This window comes from Primulina tabacum, chromosome 18 (genome assembly GCF_025594145.1).
Source record: "Primulina tabacum isolate GXHZ01 chromosome 18, ASM2559414v2, whole genome shotgun sequence".
NCBI lineage: Eukaryota > Viridiplantae > Streptophyta > Magnoliopsida > Lamiales > Gesneriaceae > Primulina > Primulina tabacum.
In genome coordinates, this window is record NC_134567.1 from 13,418,460 (window position 1) to 13,444,735 (window position 26,276).

General features: G+C 37.1%; 2 protein-coding genes across 2 annotated transcripts; both read left to right on the forward strand.

Annotated features, from left to right (window-relative positions):
* Nucleotides 1–1,214: 1,214 nt before the first annotated feature.
* Nucleotides 1,215–7,629, forward strand: LOC142533473 (uncharacterized). The gene is made up of 14 exons (XM_075640260.1): nt 1,215–1,395; nt 1,476–1,725; nt 1,798–1,944; nt 2,259–2,310; nt 2,479–2,653; nt 2,859–2,941; nt 3,190–3,399; nt 4,107–4,223; nt 4,344–4,500; nt 4,669–4,776; nt 5,164–5,229; nt 5,319–5,536; nt 6,148–6,282; nt 7,453–7,629. The coding sequence occupies exons 1-13, from the start codon at nt 1,341–1,343 to the stop codon at nt 6,235–6,237; spliced, it is 1,728 nt and encodes a 575-aa protein (XP_075496375.1). The 5' UTR covers nt 1,215–1,340; the 3' UTR covers nt 6,238–6,282; nt 7,453–7,629.
* Nucleotides 7,405–8,612, forward strand: LOC142533474 (protein SAR DEFICIENT 4-like). Its single transcript, XM_075640261.1, has one exon. It carries the CDS (start codon nt 7,414–7,416, stop codon nt 8,488–8,490), a length of 1,077 nt encoding a protein of 358 aa, XP_075496376.1. The 5' UTR covers nt 7,405–7,413; the 3' UTR covers nt 8,491–8,612.
* Nucleotides 8,613–26,276: the final 17,664 nt, after the last annotated feature.

Sequence of the window (26,276 nt, forward strand, 5' to 3'; positions counted from 1 at the left end):
GCATGCAAATCTAAGAAAAATAAAAAATGCCTAATTAAATTATTTTTGAAACGTCTACTGCTAAAATACTACTGAAAGTTTGTTTTTTTGTTTTGAAACTATGGCCGAAAATAAACATACTTATATACATATATAAGCTAACCATGCATTTTATAAAGTCCTCCAACTACTGAATAAAAATTGCTGCATTTAATCAGATCTTAAAAATATAATCAATCTCCTAGTCTATTATTTTAAAAGAAAAACTCAAACATTATACCAAAAGTCTGTCAAATCAACCACGTAACAAAAATTCATAAACATTTAAAAATACTGTTTTGACCCATGCCACGGTAAACATAATGTGTAGAAGAACTACAAGGTCCTCAGGTTTTCATGTGCACCCCCAGCTCAGCCTACTCAGTCTTCAGAGACCCAGTCTCCTCATTCACATGATCACCTGTATCAATCACACCTAGTGAGTCTAAAGACTCAACACAACAATGAAAAATATTGTAATCAAAATAAGTTTTGTGATCGTTCAAAAGGATAAACATAAACGTAAATATTATAAATAAATAACCACAAAAAAATAACAATGTACGAAGTCCACTGACCTAGAGGCCCCATATGACATTACAACAAAGTCAGATGAGAAAAATAACATTAAATCAATAACAAATACAAAAAACCATCAAGATATACAAAATATAAGAAAACCTTGTTCTAAATTATCTACAATATTGATTAAATCGAAAGTCTTCTAATTCTCTTTTCGTAGTCGGGCCGAAGAAATAGGTACCACACACACCAAAGGCTGGCCAAAGATATGAGATTCTTCTATTGAACTAAAGCTAGTCCCTGGAAGGAGATAAAAAAGGTAAAAACTTGTGTGAGACGGTCTCACGAGTCATATTTTGTGATACAGATCTTTTATTTGAGTCATCAATGAAAAAATATTACTTTTTATGCTAAGAATATTACTTTTTATTGTGAATATCGATAGGATTGACCCATATCACATATAAAGATTCGTGAGACGTCTCACAATAGACTTATTCATGACCGTAACTGTAACGGTCATCGACAGTTAATAAAGATTATGATTAACTGCCGGGATTTTTTGAATCGAAAATTGTGGTCATGTTTTCCCCGCGTGGATGTGGCTGCAGCAAAATAGTTCTGGTGTTAGCATTTATCAATTTAATTTCTTTGAGCCAAGTAGCCGCGGTGCTTCAAAATTTCAATTTCCACACTATCCCATCCCGCTCGAGGCTCAACCTGGAAATCGTCAGCACACAGAACCACCGCCGTGTGCCGCCGTGGACCCGTAGCAGCTCCGCCGGATACCACTAAACTATATGGATGACGTCGATCGTTTGTTCCAATGCTTCAAATGTGGAATCACTCCTCCCGGTACCTTTTCTCTGTACATTTTCCCCCATTTTCATGTAAGAATTTATTCAAAATTACAGGTTGATTGTTCTGTGTTTCAGAGTCTGCTATTAGAGAAAGAAGAAAAGAGAAACGAAAACTAAAGCAACAGTTTTCACCACGACAAGAAGCATCTCCAAGTACTGACACTCAAACGGCAAAAATATGTGTAGAATCGAGAAACATTAGCAAACAATTCTCTCCAATTGTGTTTTACGGCTCCCCGCACGCAGTCCCTCCGAAAAGGCCGGTTCATTTGTTGCGATTGCTGTATGAGATTCGTGCTGATCTCGATGGACAAAATAAGTTGAGGTAGAAAGATATGTCCAGTTTTGTGGAAATTGATACAATCATTTTTGCATGATTGAATGAGTTTGTTTTTAGGGAGGAGATATGGAAAACATTTCCAAGACAGGATGAAGCAATGAAATTCGCGAAACAGCATGCGGATGCTCGAGTATTTAGTTACCAGGATCACGTGAATGGTGTGAGAAGGTTCCTTGTTTCGAAATATAAGGAGTTTTGGCAAAGGCAAGTGTTTGCATATATGTTTTATCTTTTTTAGCCTCTGTTTGATTTTGGAGTTGAGAGATGGAGAAATTGCAAAGGAAATCTCATCCTTTGTTTAGTTTTATAGAACAATGTAAGATTTGGAACTATTCTGTCAAATTCGTGCTCATTTTATTGATAATGAAAATTCCAATAGTGTTTTTTCATAAATTTTCCCTTCCTGATTGAATTCTATATCCTAACAGATCTTTCAACCATGTTTGTACATGAATCGTAATGGCTTGTGCCTCTTGCATCTTAATCGTGTTATCGGTTGTTCGTTCCGATCTTTGTAGGTATAAAGGTATGAGTCCTCATTTTCGACACCATTATGAAGTAATTCAAGAGGTAATAACTTTATCCTTCAGGATTTTTTGGAGCTAATCTCAATTGGTTACACTGATCAAGCTTATTTTTTGTGGTGGAAAAAATATTATATGTGCACCTTGACCCTTATTTTTCTGTATGGAGGTGGGGCACTGAAAGCTGTCTTGCTGACTATTGTCATATATTTAGGGACTACCATGCCATTTATATTTTGATTTGGAGTTCAATAAGAGAGTGAACGCTGGTAGAAATGGAGATGAGATGGTAGATCTCCTGCTAATTGTCATCTTTGATGCGCTACTGGAGAAGTATTCTTTTCAAGGAAACCATGATATGGTGGTAGAACTTGATTCATCTACTGAAGGTAAGATGCTTGCAAGGTATCACACTTGGTTTCTTTAAAATGATTCATTTCTTTACTTATTAAACATCAGGCATGGGCCTGAACACTGCTATTATTTATACACACAGAGACATAGCGGATGCGCTGGAGACAGCCTTTAGGAACAAAAATTTACCTGCTATTTTACACATGCTTTCATATGCTCTCTCTGTCTTATTATTGGCAGAAAAGTTCTCTCGACATTTAATAATCTGCATGCCGAAGACTGCTTTCAAAGACAACTCACATGTTGGTGCTTTTGTAGCGGAGGTATTTAAACTGCATAACAGCATTTTGGTACCCCGATATAAATGGATAGCCTCACCATACGGTCATGTACATGTTTACGGAATAGTGATAATTTTCAAGCAATAAATTGTTATGCTTCAAGATTATGAGGAAACACGTGCATCTCATGTAGTGTTTTAAAATATAGGCGTTTTAATATGTCTTTTCAGTTGATTTAGATTTACTTGAGCATGATGTGAAAGCTGCATCTTTTCATGTCTTATGGCCAGATTTGTTCACGAATTTACAATTACAAAGAAAGGGACGCAAATTTTCAGAAATTGTTTGTATCCAAGGATTCGAGTTCTGACAGTCAGCACCAACCTTTTGTGGACACTGCCGTCTACTCTAGGAACCGTTGCTTTCGACTGTACTTATCGTCTAAAGCGGGGAAGAAATCAGTTCTTCTTCCTAGTGGACGTTTTAAATGTAAGGATATGGTGAGCAATGTTTTTACCCAACTTCTATAGTTCACTATGCATTTCAAAGTCTTAACTGCATATCTTGTCAACGATAATTGGCTGATTACACTTTACTGCAGCACCTTGGTTCTATGTTCATTGAACAACGACATACACAGACAATCAGACCTGAAGGTCCACAGACATCATATTCTAAAGTAGTGGTCTGAGAATAACAGTTCAGTAATTAATGATAGACAAGAATTTAACCATGTAATTCTTTAGTAAGTTCTGTCATAAGGTGATTAAGTGCAGAGTTTTTCTTTTCGTTTCCTTTTGCTATGGGTGGGAGGAGTGCGTGAGGTTATCCCAGAGTCTTTCAGTTAAAGTTTTTCAATTAAAGCCTTGGATCACCATTCATTATTTTTTCTCATTTACTTGTGTAGATGAGCTTATTAAATCTCATTCCTAAACATGAATCAAGCGATTATGTGATCTCGGTGATACCGTGATCTCAACCATGAACCTCCTTTAGAATTTTACGGAGATCTCATCTGAACCTATTGCTTGTGTCAGGATGCTCGTATTAAATACTGTTGACTAATGTGTGGAAATTTTCATAGACGAAAATAAATTTCAAAACTTGATTCATATCCCGCCATAATCCATTCAATTACATCTACAGTTCCGTTTAAATTCTCAAAGTTGCCATGATTCATGATATGATCTTATAAAATATGCGTCAGAATGATGAAGAAGTTTTCGTGACATCCTTGATTTGCAACATGAACTCTGACTGTGAGAAGCTTTTAATTTGCAAAATGGATTTAGACTGTGTGAAGGAATTGCACTTTGGCACTGAGGTACCTTAACCTATCTACACTTTTTTCCTTGTAAATTTTACTGCCACATTCACCAATGCACTCTCTCTCACACAGTTAATGATTCAGTTATATTGAAAATCTTTAAATTATTTGTTGCAGAATACCTGCAACACACAAAAACTTTCGGGCTTCCCTAAAAAGTTTGACACAAATGTTTGTACAAGTGATGCTTCAATGACTTATTTAATGGGGAAATCTCCATTTCCAGCTATGGATGATTTTGTTGAAACCATTGCTTCTCACGGAAACGTATCAGGTGCTACTATGGTTACAAAGAAAATTTAAATAATTTTTTTAGTGTGAAGGAACTGAGCACATTTCTTTTTATTTGAGTTGCTATCGTACGTTAATGTTATCTAGAGTTTTGTGCTCTTGGTCTCTCCGCCCTGAAAACAATTCTGACTCACAGCTGACCTGGTGCCAGGAAAAATTCGTAGCTGGTACTGGCTCTCTGAATATGGATTGCTGGTTTATAGCATGTCTAGAAGTCGATACTGCGAACGAATTGGCCGAGAACATAAAAGCAATCATGGTATCTATTTCTGAACTCTTCTCAATTATTATCCTTCAAGAATCTCGTGTTTCATATGTTGCTCTCCTGTAGCTAAACTTAATGAGAGCAATTATGAACAAGATGCAATCAGTTGTTGTCCACTGGTTTATTGATATAGTTGAAATACGGATCTTTGTGATTCAAGAGGCAGCAGCTTATTATCATTCGTAATGATTCAATTTACGGATCAGTTGAAACACATTCTGTTCCTTTACTTGGTTATTGGATCTCTTGGGTCTGGTTTCAGTTATTCGTATTTTGGACTTTATTCTCATCATCATCATTTATTAGGGAACAGAGAAAATACATTAGTATTTTGTAGATAAACTGATTTGGATTAACACGTAAGCTCTTTTTTTGTTTCAGTTATTTATGTTATTGATCTCAAAAGGGCTGTTTATTATCAAAAGTGCCATGATCCTGATTGCAGAGGTAAGCACTGTTGACAGTTTCTCCTTCCATATTTGAATACATTTCAATATTGTTCAATAAGGTTTTATTTGGCTGGTTGCATTTTCTAGGTTATCGATCTCCTTTGCGACCAATTCCTGATGATCTTTTTCCAGATCCTTCCTTTACTTTCGATCATGCTAGAGACAGTAATGATCATGGACGTACCAGTTCATCCGGTGGTGAAAGTAACAGAGGTAACTGTGAGAAAGAAGAGTGGTGGCTTCAAGTCACCAAAGTTGCTGACCAGGTCGAAAATCTTCAGAAAGCACTGGACCTTACTCGGGTGGTTAGTCTCGCTCGATTCACCAAGTTTTCTAATCCCGAAGTTGCTTTTTGCAATTTTGTTGCCCTGATTATTAATATACTTTGTTTTAAGAGGCAACTGCATATTTCTTCCATACTGTTCTGTTTCATTAATCTTTCTTTCTAACTCCTACGAATTTGTTCCAGCCATATTTAGTAGATTCTCCAAATGTGACGAGTTGCTGCTCACAACTTTGATTGCATTTACCGGCAAGATTAGTTGCTATTCTGATTAGATATTTGGCTTGTGTTTTGCATACATTCTAGATTTTTTGTTGTTTCCATGGCTCTGCCAAAGTGCTTGTCATGTGTACCATGAAAACATTGTTTCAACACACTAAAGATCTTCTCGACTCGAGAGTCCTTGCACAGAGAATAACATTTTTGAAAACTCGGAACCCCTCAATTTCTAAAACTATGTTCACAATTATGCACACTATTTGATCCAACAAAAGCTGAAACAGGCAGACTAACGTCACTCATCTATAGTAATGGATGCCTTATTAGTTTTGAGTAGTTTTCCATATCTTCTCTATTTTTGTATCATACATTTATACTAAGTGGCACCCCTCTTCGTCGGTGTTTGTTTAACAGGACGAAACATTTGAAGATGATGAAAATTGGTGGATGGTTGCTGAAGACACAGCATCCCAAACAGAATTAGCGTACGTTCGACATCATTAGCAACCGCGGAAGACGCGTTTGACCAAAATCTGGAGCACCTGCCTGGTCAGTTTTCTTCGTTCACTAATAAATTATGCATGTTTCACTTCACTAAATTAACTCAACTGTTTTATCTACTCGAAAATAAAATATAATAAAATCGTGCTTAATCCAATTTATGTTAAAATTTAATATATATGCATGCGATGTGTGCTGTGTGCATGATACAAATTATAAATGATTAATTTCAACGGGTCTATTATAGTCCAAAATTCTAAAAAAGTGTGAAACATTTCGAAGCATATGAGCCAAGTTTCAAGCTTCTTAATTAAGCGAGCTTAATACAAGTTTTAGGCATAATTTTTTTAATTCAACTATAATTTTAATTATCTCTAATAAATTAATGTTGTAAATACTATATAAATATAATAAATTTAAATGTAATGTATTAATTTTTTGTTTGATTCTAATTCAATCTATTTTATCATTCATTTCATCTTTGATGTCAACAAATTGAAACTCAATTTAATTGGATTATTTTAAATAATTTTATTTAATATCTTTGGTATGTTATAAAGCATCGTTATCTACAATAGATTCATCATCGCTACTTTTAATTATCTAAGATTATACATTTTGACATTATTTGTTCGTAAAATTTCTAATTTATTTTTATCTTCTTGTTCAACAATCTTGTTTTTAAAAAAATTGCATCTAATCCTTATTAAACATAATTATACATTGTTGGCATCACTTATTAATAAAATCCTTAATTTGTGTTCGCATTACATGTGTAGGGTAAGTTTGTGAAATTTATATGTTTTTTTTAAAAAAAAGTCTGAAATTGAAGGATTATTTTAATCTAGTACTGTTAAGAGTTATATATTAGTCAATATTTGGTCCTTTGAGTTTGAATTGATGTTATAATTAAATTTGTAGTCTTTCTAGCAAGTTATTAAGTAAATAGTAGATATTTTTTGAGACATCGTTATAGATGAGACGGGTCAATTTTATTTATATTTACAATAAAAATTAATATTTTTGACATAAAAAATAATAATTTTTATTGATGACTCGGATAAAAAATTCACGTGTTAAATTAATTGTTTCGGTCTCTACTAATTAAGTGTGATTATAATTTATAAGTTAATCCAGCACTTTATTATCATTATTTTGAAACTTGTTCACTTGACTTGAATGTCATTGTTTATGTCAAGCGTGTACCTCAAATTCCAGAATCCGATTATGGCAACGACCAAAGAAGATCAAGTCAACGTCGCCACCCCACCGCCGCCAGACTTCCTCTCCACCGCCGCGCTCAACTCCCTCGTCACCTACAAATCCCTCATCGGCCACCTCCAATCCACCCTACCATCGCACGCCGACACCATCAACTCCCCTCTCCGCCACACCCACCAAACAAGCCCCTCGTCCTCCCTCCTCCTCATGCCCTCTTGGTGCAATTCACCATCTCTGCCCTATATGGGTGTGAAGCTAGTCACCTACCTCCCTAAAAATTCAACACTCAACTTGCCTGGTGTACACGCTGTTTATGTTCTCTTTAACTCTCTCACAGGCCAGCCCTTGGTATCCATGGATGCCACCGGGCTTACACCCTTCCGCACCGCCTGCGTTTCTGCCTTGGCTTCGTGTTACTTGTCGAGACACGATGTCGAAACTCTTGTGATGATCGGAGCTGGTTCTTTAGCTCCACATTTGATCAAGGCACATTTGATTATGAGGCCAAGTTTGAAAAGAGTTGTGGTGTGGAATAGAACTCTTGAAAAGGCTAGAACTTTGGTTCATGAATTGACGAAAGAGGGTGATAGATTTCAAGGGGTGTGTTTTGAGAGTAATGAATGTTTGGAAGAAGCGGTGAAACTGGGCGATATCATCTCCTGTGCTACGAATTCAGAAACACCACTGGTTAAGGGTTTGGATTTGAAGGCAGGCGCGCATTTGGATTTGGTGGGGTCGTTTACTCGGTCGATGATGGAGTGCGATGATGAGGCGTTGAGGAGGGGTAGGGTATATATCGATAATGAGGCGGCGGTCGTGGAGTCTGGCGAATTAGTTGGTGCGTTGGAGAGAGGGGTGATCAGGAAGGATGAGATTGTGGGGGATTTGGTGGAGTTGATCAAAGGGGAGAAACGTGGGAGGAAGGATTTGGATGAGATCACTGTTTTTAAATCAGTTGGTTTTGCTGTTGTTGATCTGTTGAGTGCACAGCTTGTGTATGAAAGTTTCATGAATAATCAGGTTCAAATAAAATGATCTTTTAAGGTTTGGTTGTTCAATACAAATCAAGATTTGGTTCTAAGGCAATGACTTAAAACCATTTTGTATGCATATTGAACAAATTTGTATTTGCATTTTTGTTTCCTGGTTGTCTTTGATATTGTGATTATAATAAATTAGTATGCTGAAGCAAGAAAAGGCATATCCATTAAGGATCCCAGATGAGACTCTTGGTAGGCCTTGAGCAGAACCGAGAATGGAAGCATGGCATTGAGCCGTCAACTATGGCGGTTCCAGCTAGTTGTCATGCACATGATTTTCTGTATGTAAGTTTTAGTGGTTTCGTTTCCCAGCGGTGCCCATTGGATGAAGAACATTCTGGCAAAGGAACACTGGATTTTTTTATTTTTGAGAAACACCTAAAAACCTTGATAAATTAACTTTTTAAGCAAAGTGTCTCTTGAATTTAAACTGATCTGTTGTTTATGGTGTATGATGATATGCTGGTTCTTAGATTCAAACAACGACAGCAAACAAATAACAATAAAAGATTATCGATTCAAAGGAACTGAAATAAATACATGGTGTTGATAGTATATTTCTCAGATAAAAAACCTATACCAATCTCCTAGCAAAGCTAATGTAACAAAACGAATGAACTGAATGACCAACTCCCTCTCTCCCCGCTAATATTATCCTTTACTACGTGAGTTCCTAAATGGGTCTGTTAAGCTTTCTAGGGTAAACGAACTTTATGTTGGGCTTTGGATGATTTTCTGAACCCCTAACAATACGCTCTCCCTCACCATTAGCCTTGTTCTCAAAACTAAAGTCTGGAAATTGAGTTGAGACTTCTGCAACATCTTCCCAAGTGGCCTCTTCAGCGGGCCAATTCTTCCATTCAATGAGCACTTGTTGTTTATCTTCATCACATTCTTTATTATACCTGGTGGATAAAACCTTGCTTGACTCATAGACCACGATAAAGTCTGCATCCAATCATTTTGCTTCTCGTGGTTGTTTGCCCCGCTCCCATTGCTTTTTAGACCACACATGAAACATAGAATGTAATCACGATTCGACCGGTAATTGCAATATGTACGCCACATTCCCAGTACCTTGAATGGACCATAATATCGGAACTCCAATTTTTGAAATACTCTGTGACACACTGATTGTTGCCTATCTGGCCTTCATTTAAAAAATACATCATCTCCCACTTGAAATGACACACCTCGTCTTCTGACATTAACATACTTTAGGCAAATTATACTCTGATGCGTTCTTAGCAAATTGTACTTAACTTGCCTCAATACCTCATCTCGATCACTTAGTTCTTGTCCTACAGCAACCACTTTAGTCTCCCCTGTAAAAATTGTGTTAACACGAAGGTTTCCTCCCATAAACTACCTCAAAGGATTTCATTCATGCTGCAGATTAATAGGAGGTATTATAACAAAACACAGCCTACTAAACACAGCCCAATTCCCGGGTTGTTCATATGAGAAGCATCACATATAGGTCTCGATACACCTATTCAACACTTCACTTTTCCCAACCGACTCAGGGTGGTACGCCGAACTCAGTCCTAACTTTGTTCCGTGAAATCTGAATAATTCTGAGTAGAAAGCACTCAACTACTCCATTGACAATAAAAGGGTGCTTGAGTAAAATGAAGTGGTTGTACTTGGACAACCTGTCTACCACCACCACCAATACCTCGTAACCCCTCGATTTAGGCAACCCTGCAGTGAAATCCATTGGAATGGGTTGTAACAACCGAGCGGGCTTAGCAGCTTGGTATTTATGTTTCTGAAATATGTCACATTCAGTCGCCATCCTTACCACATCATTTTTCATCCCACCCAATAGAAATTGTTCGAAAAGCCCATGAATGACCACCTGTTGGAGTAACATGACATTCCTTTAACACTTTAGTAACCCACTTCGAACCTTTAGGCAGCACTAATCTGCCTATACACTAAACTCTCATTGACCAATCAATAATGCCCCATTTCACTATCGTGTTTGGTCAATTTCTTGAACCTTGGCTGCAAGGAAGGACCATCGCGCACTGCCTGATTCACTCCTTCCAATTCTAAACATATTGGTTCTGAGTTGATACTGTTCAACTCCTGGTCCTCGATTAATATTATATTATTTTTTTTTAAAAATATATTGTTCGACTCCCCCTTAATATCCCTTTTAGACAACTCATTTGGTGCCCCATTGTTCACTTCTGCCTTGTATTTGACCTCAAACTCATATCCCATTAATTTTTCCAACCAATGTTCTTGATGGGAGTGATTATAGCTTGTCGAAGTAATTTTCTTTGCGATTTGTGGTCTGTCATGACACACGGATTTTCGACCCGATAAATAAAGCCGCAAGTGTTGGGTTTCCAACACTAATGCCATCATTTCTTTATCATAAGTCGATTTGGCCAACGCCCTATCCGCCAAAAGCCTCACTGTAAAATGCAATGGATCATCCTTTCCAAAGTTACTTTTTATCAACAAATTTGTTAAAGGCTTTGCAAACTTTCCGTAATCTCGTATGAACTTTCGATAATATCCTGTTAACCACAAAAATTTTCTTACCCCCTTGATGTTCACCAACATCAGCCAGGCCCATGCTCTCCACCTTCAGCTGATCCACTTCCACTGTAACATCCAAAATCAGTTCACGTAATCGCATGCATGCAAATTGTTTAAATTGTTTATTTATTTTATTTAATTTATATTAAATATTTAAATGATATATTTTATATGATTAAATGTTTAAATGATTTAATGAAATTAAGAATTTTTTCTGTATATTCGATATTAGGCCGAAGAAAGGAGATTGGGACGACCAAGATGAAAATATATTTCGATAAATACTTTTAAAGCTTGATAAAATGATTAAATATGATGAAAATTTTCTAAAAATGCTAGAGTTAAAATTATTTGATGAGTCGAACCTTATTTTATCTGAAAAGCTGGTTTTAGTCAAACAAAGGACTTTTATGGACTCGAAAGAAGATGGCTCGGTGATGGTTTGGAAACAAAATTGGAGCGTGGCTTATGGTTGAAGGAAGAGAGGCGTGCGGCTTAGGCTAGGTGCAAGGGTCGAACCACAGGTCTACGTGGGTTGCGTCATGGCTTACGGGAGTAATATAGGGTCGTAAAAGTCATGTTTCAAATTTGGGAAGAAAATATATTAATCTTTGAATTTATTCGGGTTTAAAACGATTTACAGTTTTACTATTAAGTTATTAAATCGAAAGACTCGGGTTTACATTTAAGAAAAATATTAGAAGTCAAATTTAAGCTTATATGATGGTTCGGGACAGGTTCGAGTCAATAAAAGTAGGAAAAAGTCAAAATTGGGAAGTTCGAGGTCCAGGGATAAAATTATCATTTTACGTCCCTGATAGTTCGAAATATCTGGCAGTGTCTCGAAGAATCATAATACATGCTAAATGATATTTTAAAATTTTTATGATGCAAATATGATATTTTTATGACATATACAAAGGCTATATGAATTTTCCCAAAAAAATGCTATTTTACGATTTTTGAAGGATACAATATTTTATAAATAAAAAGAAAGAAAAATATATGAAGGATGTGAATTGACTGTGACATAAAAGATATAATTGGGGATATCGTGAGGAAAAAGAGCCCAAAGAGAGCTCTTTTACGGGAGAAGGCCCTTAGAGGAAGCCCAACAATCGTATTTCCATATTTGGTCACGTCCCAATGACAAGAGTTGATGACGCCCTGCCCCTAGGTATTTGGTATAGCTAGACTGATCAGTCGACCACATGATTATATGATAAATGATAGCCATTTTCAAGGATCAAATTTAACCTAAAATGATATACGATGATGAAAGGCTTTATGATTTATATATGATTACGAGTTTTTACGCCAGCTTATTTTGTTAAAAGATTTATTCTAAAGCTGCATGTGCATGTGTATGTATTATTTGTTACGTATGGTTAGAACGTACTGAGTCATTAGACTCACTAGGTTTGGATGGTCGCAGGTGAGGATGATTTTGAGGGAGGCGTTGACGCTTGAGTGGATCGGGTTAGACAGTACACTCCCGAAGGGCTTTTATTTTACCACATTAGCTTTAGATTTAAAGTTTTAAAGTAAAGATTTTGAGAATTATTTTATTAGAGATTTTATGCTTTATTTTGAAGTTTAGTAGTTGGATTATTTTAAAATTGATGTACAATTTTGTGGGTGACGATTTATGAATTTTATGTATTTAAGATTTTTAAATATTGGTTTTTATGTTGGATGTTCTTGAAGTTAAAAGGAAATGTTTATAAAAAAATAAAAAATTTCCTAGTATTTATTTAAATTTTAAAGTTTAAAGTACGGGACGTTTCATTTGGTATCAGAGCGAAGGATCATGAAAATGTTGTGTTACTGTCACTGCGAGAAGTTCAAGAAGTAACGCTTCAAGTCTGTGAGTTTTACAGCTTAAAATGTTATATGTTGAATTATAAATGCTTCTATGTTATGTGAATTATGAGGCTAGACATATTTTAAATTTAAATGTATGTTGGTTACGTGGTTTAGACGGCTTGTACAGTGATGTCTTCCAGACGAGCTATTCCCATGAATACTGAGGAGAAGATGCGTGAGGAAGTACCTCGACCACCCTCGGATGCTGCTGCACAGGTGCTCGATAGGATTGCTCGTTTATTGGAACAGCATGCTGGGAATGCTGCCAAGGGTCGTTCGGATGATACTTACATGTAGTTTCGGAGGATGGATCCGAAGGATTTTTCTGATACTACTGATCCCTTCATGGCTGAGGGGTGAATTTGGACGTTGGAGGTGATATTCCGCTATATGAACATGGTGGATGCTGATAGGAATCGATCTGCCATTTATTTACTGAAGGATGACGCATCTCTATGGTGGGAAGGAGCTGAGAGGGGGGGTGAATATGAATACCCTCACATGGGAGGACTTCAAGCGGATATTTTATGAGAAATAATTTACTGCTAACGTGAGGTCCAGGCTGAAGCAAGAGTTCTCGAGTCTCTGGCAGGGGGACATATCTGTTGCGAAGTTTGTCAAGAAGTTTGACAGGGGTTGTCACTTTGTGCCTCTAATCGCTAATGATGCTTCTGAGAAACTGAGACACTTTCTGAATGGTCTTAAGCCTACTGTGCGCCGGGATATGCTGTTGGGAGACTCGGAAAATTATAATGATGCTGTTACGAATTATTATCACTGAAAGACATTGAGTGGGAGATGCAAATAAAGAGGCCCCTCCACCACATCAGCAGCAGACCAAAAAGCCATTTTTGGGATCACCGAGGCTGCCAGGACAACAGAAACCACATGTGCAGCCACAGAGAGCAGCTGTCCCGAAGACCGATGAGAGGCCGCTCTGCAAGGAATACAATTGCCGACACTTTGGAAAGTGCATGTGGGGCATCTACAAGTGCTTTAGGTGCGGAGGAGACGGTCCATAAGGCTATTGATTGCCCGAAGCAGAAGCAGCCCGTGACTGGAAGGGCTTATGTGATGCATGCCGAGCAAGCAGAGCCAGACACTACGCTTATTACAAGTATTTAAGCTATTTAAGCATTTTATATTGCTTTATTGCTCGAATTAATAAACATGTATCATAGGATTAAATTGAGGAGGATTGAGAACTTAGGGACTGAATTATGTCAATCTAGAAACTTAAGGGACTATTACACAATTTTTCGAAATTATTGAGGGTAAATTACCATAATTTGAAATTTTGAGGGCCATTTGGAAATTTTCGAAGGTTATAAAGGCTGTTTTGGTAATTTTCGAAAATAAAGGGCCATTTTGCAATATGTTCGAGACATTAGGGACTAATTTGCTAATATGGGAAACTAGAAAGGGCATAGGTGATAAGAAATTTTTGATTATTATGGCATTGTTTGAGTATAACGCGACTATTATCACATACATGATATTGTTAGCGGGTGTAGCTATTTACGCTTTGCTAGATTCTGGAGTTACGCATGCTTACATATCTGAATCCTTTGTGAAACGATTGGAAATCTTGCCGGAGGACGTGGAGTCGGGATTCGGAGTCACAGTGCCTTCGGGCGAGCATATGATCTCTACAAACATGGTTAAGGATGTGGAGCTCAAATTATAGAAGAATGTTGTTCGAGCAGACCTTATTGTGTTGTCGATGCCCGAGTTCGACATTATTTTGGGCATAGTTTGGCTCACACTGAACGGAGCTACTATCGATTTCCAGCACAGTTCAGTATCTATACCGTCCAACGGGAAATCGTTCATATTCGAGGCTACGGAGAATCGACAGATGTCGCACATCATTTCTTGCATGCGTGCAAGGAAGCTTATTCAGAAGGGTTGGAATGGTTTTTTTGCCATTGTTATATCCATGCCCGACGCTGGCAGTCGATCGATAGAAGATATGGAAGTTGTCAGGGACTTTCCAATGTGTTTCTTAACGATGTTTCTGGCATTCCACCCGAGAGAGAGGTGGAGTTTGCGATTGAGTTGATGCCGAACAATGGAAGAGAGAAAAAAATCCAAAAACGGGCACTGTGCCGATCTCTAAGGCATCGCATAGTCTAGCACCTGCTGAGATGAAAGAGTTGAAAGATCAAATTCAAGAGCTGCTAGACAAATGATTTATTCGCCCTAGTTTATCTACATGGAGCGCGTCGATGTTATTTGTGAAGAAAAAGGATGAGAGTATGAGACTCTGAATTGATTATTGAGAACTGAATAGGGTGACAGCAAAGAAAAAGTATCCGTTGTCGCGAATCGAGGATTTTTTTGATCAACTACAAGGAGTTTCAATATTTCAAAGATAGATCTCCAATCTTGATATTATCAGCTGAGAGTAAAGGAGACATATGTGCATAAGATGGCTTTCAGAACGCGCTATAGGCATTATGAATTTTTGGTGATGCTCCTTTTGGACTGACTAATGCCCCAACGATATTCATGGATCTCATGAATCGCGTGTTTCAGCCATAACTTGACCAGTTTATCATTGTCTTCATCGATGATATTTTGATATATTCCAAGAGCCGAGAGGAGCATGATCAACACTTGAAGACGACTTTGCAAGTATTGCGAGATCGAATATTATATGAAAATTTCAGCAAGTGCGAGGTTGGGCTAGAGAAAGTGGTATTCTTAGGCCTCATCATTTGGAGAGAAGGAATAGAAGTTGACCCATCTAAGGTCAAGTCAGTTAAAGAGTGGCAGGTACCTAAAAGTATAACGGAAATCCATAGTTTCTTAGGCTTAGTAGGCTACTATTGCAAGTTCATTAAGGGTTTTTCATCCATTGCAGTACCCTTTACCTCTCTGACAAACAAGAATGCAAAATTTGTATGGGGACCGGAGTGTCAAAAAGTGGTTTTGATCAGTTGAAGCGTGCGCTCACTATCGCGTCAGTTCTAGCTATGCCAACATAACAAGGGGAGTATCTAATGTATACCGACGCTTCGAAGCTAGGATTGGGCGCAGTTCCCATGCAACATGATCGGGTCATCGCATATGCGTATAGACAGTTGAAAATCCACGAGAAGAATTATCCGACGCATGACCTTGAACTTGCAGCAGTCGTATTTGCCCGTAAAATTTGGAGACACTACTTATATGGTGAAAAATGCAAGATATATACGGATTACAAAAGTCTCAAATATTTCTTCACTCAAAAAGAGTTGAACATGAGACAACGAAGATGGCCAGAACTTGTAAAGGACTACGACCGCGACATTAGCTATCATCCTGGAAAAGCTAATGTAGTTGCGGAAGTTTTGAACAGAAAAGTGACAGTCTTGGCTCAATTAGCAATACAGAAATCTTTGCAGACGGAAATTCAGAGGTTCGATCTTGAAGTTTATGTTAGAGGCGAGGCCCCTAATCTCACTACTTTAATAGTACAGTCTACTCTGCGAGATAGAATTCGAGCCAGGCAGAGTAATGATGAGCAACTACATAAATGGAGATAGCGAGATGAGTCTAGAGGTCGGATGTTGTACATAGACGAGGATGGCATTGTCAAATATCGAAGACGACTATGGGTTCCTAGTGGAGATTCACTTAGAGTTGAAATTATAATAGAATCCCATAGTACCCCCTATTCTATACACCCCAGAAGTACAAAGATGTAAAAAAACTTACAACTTTTATATTGGTGGCTGATTATGAAATAAGATATTATGCGCTTCGTATACGAATGGTTGACGTGTCAACAAGTGAAGGTAAAGCATCAAAGACCAGCAGGAATGCTCCGACCACTCTTCATCCCCGAGTGGAAATGGGAAACATTACAATGGACTTCGTGGTAGGTTTAGCAAAGACGGTAAAAGGATCCAATGCCATTTGGGTAATAGTGGACCGTCTTACTAAGTCAGCACATTTCCTACCAATAAAGAAGAATTTCTCCATGACGCAGTATGCAGAGCTGTATATCCGAGAGATAGTCAGACTGCATAGAATTCTAGTTTCCATAGTGTCAGACAGAGGCACACGATTCACTTCATCATTCTGGAAGAGTTTGCATATAGCCTTGTGAACCAAGCTACTATTCAGCACAAAATTTCATCCCAAGACAGACGATCAGCCTAAGAGAGTCATACAGATTTGAGAGGATCTACTCTGAGCATGCGTGATCAATTTCCAAGGGAGTTGGGAACCGAAGCTACCTCTAGTGTAGTTAACTTAAAACAACAGCTACCAGTCATCCAAAGGCATGTCTCCATACGAGGCACTCTACAAAAGGAAATTTAGATCGTCAATCCATTGGGACGAGGTAGGAGAAAGAGCTATTATGGGACCCGAAATAGTTCAGCACACCGCGGATTTAGTCGCCAAAATCCGAGACATGATGAAGACGGCTCAGAGTTGACAGAAAAGCTACACTGATAAAAGAAGACGAGATCTCGAGTTTGCAGACGGTGACCACGTATTTGTGAAAATATCACCTATGAAGGGTGTTATGAGATTTGGCAAGAAAGACAAACTCAGTCCGAGATTCATCGGACCGTTCGAGATACTCAACAAAGTGGGAGCATATCGAGTGGCGTTGTCACCTAACCTCGCAGAAGTTCAAAATTTCTTCCACGTATCGATGCTCTGCCAGTACATATCGAATCCTCACATGTACTAAATTTTGAGCCACTGCCTGCAGCTTACACCGAACCTGTCTTATGAGGAGAGACGTACTCAAATTTTGGACAGACTGGAGAGAAGGCTACGAAACAAGGTGATAAAGATGGTCAAAGTCATGCGGCTGAACCACTCGGAGGAAGAAGCCACTTGGGAGACCGAGACTAAGATGAGGAGTTGCTACTCGGAGTTGTTCGGTAAGTCATAATTTTGAGGACGGAATTTTATTTAAGGGGGGAGGATTTGTAACGTCCAAAAATCAGTCCACGTAAACCGCATGTATGGAAATTGTTTAAATTGCTTATTTATTTTATTTAATTGATTTTAAATACTTAAATGATATATTTTATGTGATTAAATGTTTAAATTGCATGTCATGAAATTGATGATTCTGTCTGGATATTCGATATTAAGCCGGGGAAAGGAGACCGATGACGAGCAAGATGAAAATATTTTTTGATAAATATTTTAAGGGTCGACAAAATGATTAAACAGGATGAAAATTTTCTAAAAATGCTAAAGTCCAAATTATTTGACGAGTCGAACCTTATTTTTTCCCGGAAACCGATTTTAGTCAAACAAAAGATTTTTATGGACCCGAAAGTTATTATTCTTGAAAACGATTTTGTAAACTCTTATTTTATATTTAATGGGCTTTAATGGGCCTAATCTACCTAGGATTAACGACCCTAATTAATTTCAAAACAAGAGTCCTAAAAACTCTAAACTCTAAACTCCTAAATCAGCTAAAATACTAAATTATAAAATCAAAATCCTAGGGTTCTAAGAGTTCAATTGGTTGAAAATCACACACACTAAATTTTCGAAAACCTCAAGGAAAAATTCAAGGTTGTTCGTCGCCGCGAGCATTTTAAACGCAAAGACACGCTTCTAAACATTCTTTTTGCATCATTCAAATTATATTATGCATGATTTATGTTTTCTAGCATGAAAAAATGTTTAAGTTCAAATTGTTTAACGTATAGACGTATATTTCTCAAAATTTCGAATGTTTTATGCATATATGAATTATGTTATATGTTCTAAGGGACACACAACATATATAAGCATTTAAGTGACGATAAAAGGGTCGTGTAAGGACACGATGAAGGCTGGACAGTGGCTAGAATGAGTCGTGCATGGGAAGAAGCTTGTGTACCTAGGGTTTTCATGGGGTTAAGGGGCGTGTGGCTTGGATAAGGGGAAGGGCCGCATCAGGGCTGGCTAGGGATCGGGAAGACCCTATGCAGGTCGAGACCAGTAGGGCTAAAGGGTTTCATAGGTGCTGGATCTAGGGGGTTCTCAGGTGGAGCAGCCGCAAGACTAGGTTTCTCGCGCATAGGAGGCGCGCGGCTGGTTGCGACAGCGCAGGGCTGGTGCGTTGGTTCAGGTGGTTCAGATAGGGTCAAGGAGGGTAGGCTAGGGTCTGGTGCATGGGTGGCCCAAGATGGCTCGGTGATGGTTTGGAAAAAAATTGGAGCGTGACTTGTGGTTGAAGGAAGATAGGCGTGCGACTTAGGCTATGTGCAAGGGTCGAACCGCGTTCGGGTCTACGTAGGTTGGGTCATGGCTCACGGGGGTAAGATAGGGTCGTATAAGTCATGTTTCAAATTTGGAAAGAAACTATAAAGTTTTGAATTTATTCGGGTATAAAATGCTTTACAGTTTAGTTATTAAGTCATTAAATCGAAAGCTCGGGTTTACGTCTAAGAAAAATATTAGAAGTCTAATTTAAGCTTATATGATTGTTCGGGATAGGTTCGAGTCAATAAAAGTAAGAACAATCAAAATTGGGAAGTTCGAGGTCTAGGGGTAAATTGGTCATTTTACGTCCCGGGTAGTTCGAAAGGTCTGACAGTGTCTCGAAGAATCATAATACACGCTAAATGATATTTTAAAATGTTTATGATGAAAATATGATATTTTTATGATATATGCAAAGGCTGTATGTTTTTCTCAAAAAAATGTTATTTTACGATTTTTGAAGGATACGATATTTTATAAATAAAAGGAAATGAATAATATTTTGAAGGATGCGAATTGAATGTAATATAAAGGTTATGATTGTGGATATCATGAGGGAAAAGACCCCAAAAGGAGCCCGTTTATAGAAGAAGGCCCCCAATGGGAGCCTGATGATCGTATTTTCATATTTGTGCACGACCCATTGACGAGAGTTGCTGACGCCTCGCGCTGATAAGTTGACCACATGATGATATGATAAAGAATAGTCACTTTCAAATATCAAACTTCACGCAAAATGATATACGATGATGAAAGACTTTATGATTTAATGATTTATATATGATTACAAGTTTTTACAGTTTATTTTATTAAAAGATTTTTTTGATAACTGCATGTGCCTGTATATCTATTATTTGTTACGTATGTTTAGAACGTACTGAATCATTAGACTCAACATGTTTAAATGGTCGTAGGTGAGGATGATTTTGAGGGAGGAGCTGACACTTGAGTGGATCGGGTCTGGCAGTAAACTCCCGAGGGACTTTATTTTCCGCATTACTTTAAGATTTAAAATTTTAAAGAAAAGATTTCAAGGATGATTTTATTAGAGATTTTATGCTTTATTTTTGAGTTTATTTTTTTGATTATTTTAAAATTGATGCACGATTTTGTGGGTGACTGTAAGGTCCAGGAAATTTAATTTACGTAACCTGAATGCATGCAATCTAGGGTTTTATTTAAATATGTGTTTATTTATTTTTATGCATTTAATGCATAATTATTGCATGATAGAAATCATTTCACGATTATTTTAAAAGTTCACGCATTAAGATTTCTAGATGCATTTCGCGCTCGATCGAGGAACGGAAACCGGGGAATTATCAGAAGAATTATTTTTACACATGTTTAATTTTTTATTAATTAATATAAGATATTTTAAATGTATTTTTCAAGAAATGAGCTTTGTTGGGTATTTTTACCCGCATACCATATTTTTAACCGGTACGCAAATTTTAACGATTCAGAAGATTTTTTGAGGTTCGGGCAATATTTTCAAAAACGTACCAAAACAAAATATTTTTCAGGAGTGTGTTTGGGCTTGATGGGCCTATTTTTAAGTTTAATGAGCTCAAAATACTTTTAATCTTTTTTAAATCCAAGTTAGGGCCCATTAATATTTGATCTGTTTAATTACTACACAAATCTACCCTAAACCTGACCCTACCCTCATCAGCCGTCCCTCCCCTCTCCAGCAGCCTCATTCACGTGAGAAGGTGTCTAGGTGCTGGAATTGGGTTTGGAACGTGGCAGGTTAGGGGCCGATCGGATTTTTGGATGTGGACTCGGTATGGCTAGATCGGCTTCAGGAAGGGAACCGACAAAAAAGAATGAGAAGTGAGCATGATTTATTTCAAATCTAAAGATAACTTTCAGATATATATTCACAAAACCTCTTCCAGCAAATAAATTTGAGCTTCTGAGAAAAAAACTTGGAGTTTGCAGCCCATAATGCATCAAGACTGCCACTTTATGTTTTTTACAATATGATCTCTCTTATTCATTTTGATTTCTGATTTACTTAGTTAAGTTCAATGAGTCAACCACTCGTTCTTAGTTAGTTTGTTATTCATTATTCTATAAATTTCAAAGCTCCCGAAGTAAATAAAATAGAAATCTCACCTTTTTCCAATATTTTAATAAAATATCGGCTTTATTTTCTAATATATCTTCAAATATTTTCGTACTTTTGAGCAAATATCTTATTTCATATATATTTTTTCTGTTTAGAATAGATACCCTGTAAGCCAACGGTTAATTAAGGAATTTATTGACTCAGTTGTAATAAACAGTCTTTATTTTAATATATTTTATATTCCATGGTTTTGCTTCACTTTATTTGTATACTCATGCAATCAACATAGATAAAGACTTTGTTTATACTTTAATACAAATGAATCGTGATTCGATCTTGAAACTCAATTGTAAACAATGTATATTCTAAATTCTTTCATGGTAAAGGCATAGAGATGTCCAATCATGCAGATGGGTAATCGTATGATGATTGTTGAAACATCCCTTCCTTTTTAACTTTAAAATACTACTAAATTTTTATTTTTTTAATAATTTTTTCCTTTAAAATTCGAAACCATCGCATTTATAAAATATTTTCACATCATAAAATCTGAAATGCATAAAAACTCCATAAATCGTTATTCGTAAAAACGTACGATAACTCCAAAAGGATTCAACGTCAAAACTTCAAAACTAGCATAAAATTGTTGTAAAATGATCCTCAAAATTTTTCTTAAAAACTTTAGATATAAATTTAGTAGTGCGGAAAGTAAAAGTCCCTCGGGAGTGTACTATCGGGCCCAACCCACTCAAGCGTCAGCGTCTCTTTCAGTATCATCCTCACCTGCAACCATTTAAACCTAGTGAGTTTAATGACTCAGCATGCTCAAACCTGATATAGCAAGTATATAACTATACAATCACATGCGTAGAAATATATTTACTAAAAATAGATTTGTCATGCAAGCACGAAACTTTAAAAAATATACAACTTTTGAAATCATGCACTTCCTCGACTTTTCCTCGAACCGAGTGCCTACGTTTCAACTCTATACGGACTACCCCAGACATTGTCCTAACAAAATTGACTCAATTCCACAATTTAAAAATATCCAAAATACCCTGAAACTTTCTGGAAATTTCATCTTAGGACTTAAGTTTCAAAAACGACTCGATTCTCTCACCGAATAACTCGTTTACCCCCATTTTCGCGTTTTCGGGCAAACAAATGACCAAACTACCCTTTCGACTCATACCAACCCAATACCAGACCTTTATTAACACCCAAAACCAAATTTAAACTGCTGGAACTTCCCAAACTCAAGCAAAAATTGAAATTTGAAGAAAATATTTAACCCCAGGTCCAGTTCGCCTTTATTTTGACGCGTTCGGACAAATTATGATCCCAAACGGACCACGGATCGAAACGACCCCGAACCAAACCCTAGACCTCTTCCTTAGATCTAACTAAGACCATGATCAGCCCCTTTTAGACTTAGAAATAACGCCCTAAGCCCTAAACTTCTCGCATCAGCAGCACATCGCACGCATCCCTTGCGCAGCAGCAGCTCCCTCGCGCACCATCGGCTATCACAGCATTTGGCTCGACTCATGGCTCACAGAAGCCCCTCACCAGGACACTAAGGCATGTCCCAAGCCCCTGGCCCAGCCTTTTACACCATCCCCTTAGCCCTAGCGTCACACTCACCCAACACAAGGCAACAAGTAAAACTTTTGGAGTCACGGCCGTAGCGCTATGCCAGCTTGTCCAAGCCCTGACCGAACCCTTCCTAGACCTTATTAGGACCCTAAAACATCCCTCAAGACCATGTCTAGGACCCCATGTAGCCCCATTAGCCGTAGGAACCAAAAGCCGCCCGCTCCTTCCTCTTGGCGCACAGTGCTGTGCAGCCCCTATCCAGCCTCTCTTTTGATTTTATCCTTCAAAAAATACTTATAAACATTTATTTCTACACTTGAATTCCTTGTTTTGCGTCCTTCTTTCAACAATTCTAAAAAATGTCAGGGATTTATTTTTGAAAAACATGAGATGCATATGTATAAAACTTAAAACCATCATCCTTGTGAACTTTTCATACAAAAACAAATAAATGAAATATTATGGATTGAATGGTGCATAAAGAAAGTTTGAAAATGCGCATTTGTGTTTAAAACGCTTGAAATAAGAATACTGAAGTAGTTGAACGTTGGTGACGAACGGAAGACGATTTCTACCCTTTTTATACCTTTTTTTTTCGTCAAACCCCACCAAAAAGCCACCTTGGGATGCAAGGGGGTAGATTGATTGTTGTTGGAAGGAAGAACGAGAAAGAAAATCGAAGAATGAATGAGAAAAAAAATCGAAAATTCCCTTGGCCCAAAATCCCCAAATTCGGCCATCTCCTTCAATTCACTTTCAATTCACGTAAATTGGGTGTGTGTGTTTCGATGTGTGTGTGTTTAGGGTTTAGGCTTAATTATATTAAAAACAAAAATAAAAAAAAATGGCTTTCTAAATACTTAATTAATGGACTTAATTAAGCTGAGTTTTTAATTAATAAATTAGGTCCATTAAGATCAATAAAATCCTTAGGTCTCAAATTTAAAAGAATTAAAAATACTTATTTCCAAAATCTCATATAAATTACAAAAAATGCCTTGATCCACTAATTGATTTAAATTTGACATGAAAAAAATGCTAAAATTCATGAATTATTTAAAATAAATGTTTTCTTAACTAACAATAAAAATTTAGTTTTTAAATCTATAACATCTTAATCGTCTCCAGTCCTCCGTCTCTGGCCAATACCGATATTCGTCTGAAAATATTTAAATTATGAAACCAAGCAAAATTACACAATTAATTATTTAGTCACTCAAAATATATCATTCATGTATCCAAAATCATTTAATTAAAATATTTTAACAATTTAATAATTTTCATACATGCGGTGTACGTGGACTGATTTTCGGGCATTACAATTGTACTAAACAACCCTCCCTCGGACTTTCCAAGTGGTTGTCATTCATCGAAAGGAAAATTCTGTGGTTATGATAGTACATCATCAGTCCTTTCGACCCATGACAACAATTAGGCTTTACATACTGCGATTGTGCTTTTACTCGTTTACGACTTCGCGATGGTCTCAAGGTGGCGATGTTGGGTGTAATTGCAACATGTGTAGAAACCATGGCATTGTAGTCGGGAATTCACCGTTCACCTATGGGTGTGGATATCCTATGTGATATAAGGAAATATTAGTGCGTGAAATCTCTGGTCAGAGTATAAGATGTGTTAGAGTAGGTGCCCGTCGAGCCAAGTGTTGGCCGAGTGTTCACAATAAAACTCTATGTATAAGCAATCTTTATTTTAATAATATTTGAAATTATTGTTTTGGCAAATCTTTATATGTATACCCATGCTAGTTGCATAGATAAAGCCCTTGAATATACATATAGTAGAAAGAATATGAGATGCTCATATGATGAGTATCATGAAACTCATATTTGGAATACTGTATATTCTAAACAGTTCCTAGTCGATTCAGCCGCCGCTAAGAAGGATATAGGCCGCTAGAGTTCGAGACTAGTATCTGCGATGTGAGTACCATGTTTCATTGGTAGGGGACATTGTGATGTCCGAGCATGCAGATAGGTGCTCCTGGTAGAGTGCACTGAACAACCCTCCATAAAGGACTTTCCAAATGGTTCTCACTTATCGAGTGGAAAAGTCCTGGTTTATGGTTGTACACCATTAGTCCTTATGACCCGGGACAACATTGAGACTCTATGTGCTAGAATTACACTTTGACTTGTTTACCAACTCTCATGGGGTCATCAGGTGGCAAGGTTGGGTGTTCATTCGAAACATATAGGATTCGATGCATTGTAGTCGGGGATTCACCGCTTACCTTCGGGTATGGATATCCTATGTGTTCTCATGTGTATGTAGGTTGAAATCTCTGATCAGAGTATGGTGGTAATTATGAAAGGGGTTTCATAGATTACACCATCGATGCAACTACGACATGACACATAGTATCGATTCATTGAAAACTCTCGATAAACCAATGGTTGTCGAATCGGTCGGGATATATGAGTTGAAGGGACCGTACTGTACGCTAACCATAATTGAATGGTTCTTGCAGGCGCTATCATTTGATACCTAGGGAATCATGTAAGCGATACTGCTAGGCGTTTAACATGATTGGTTGGGTACTATCAGACTTGAGTTCTGACGTTCTTGTTATCAAGGAGTTGATAAGTAAGAATGGAGCAATTGGGGTATGCTCATATAAGGACATGTTTAGTCCGAATCACATGGAGATGTGAACCCACGGCTACTTGTATCAATGAACCATTGAGGGCCACACAAGTACTAGCTTTCTAGATCCCGTTGAGAAGAGAAATAATTCAATGTGTTGAACGGCTTATAAAGGAGTTTATAAGCGTGAGGAAAATTAGAAGTATGACTTCTATAAAGGAGAAATTAGTTCAATGTGTTGAACGACTTATAAATGAGTTTATAAGCGTAAAGAAAAATATAAGTATGACTTCTATGAGAGAAATGTGAATTTTAATTTATGTAAGTGTTCCTAAATTAAAAGTTGGCCAAATGAATAATGTATTTGAAAATTGTGATTTTCATAAACATTATTATGGACTAAATTAAATTAATTCAAGTGTTGAATTAATTAAACACTAGTGGACCTAGTAGAGTCCAAATAATTAAATTAATTCAAGTGTTGAATTAATTAAATCATATTGAGTCTTGTAGAGCTCAATTTAAATAAATTATTTAACTAGTGGACTTGAGTAAATTCAAGTAATTTTTAATTAATCTCAAAAATGTTTGAGATTATTAAATTAAGTCCATGGGTTTTTAATTTGTTAAAAACCATATAATATATATGCATGCATGGGAGGTGAAGAGTTGGAGACTACTTTTTGGGTTACCAAAGCATGGCCGAAATTTCCCTCAAAATTCTCTCCAAGTTTTTCTCTTCTTTTCTTCTTCAAGTGTTGAGGAAGAAATATTCTTCTCCTTGAAAAATCCTCTTAATTTTCTAGTGCAAATTAAGAGAGGATCTACCTAGTTGGTGGTGGGCTTAATAGTTGAGCAAGGAGTGCTCA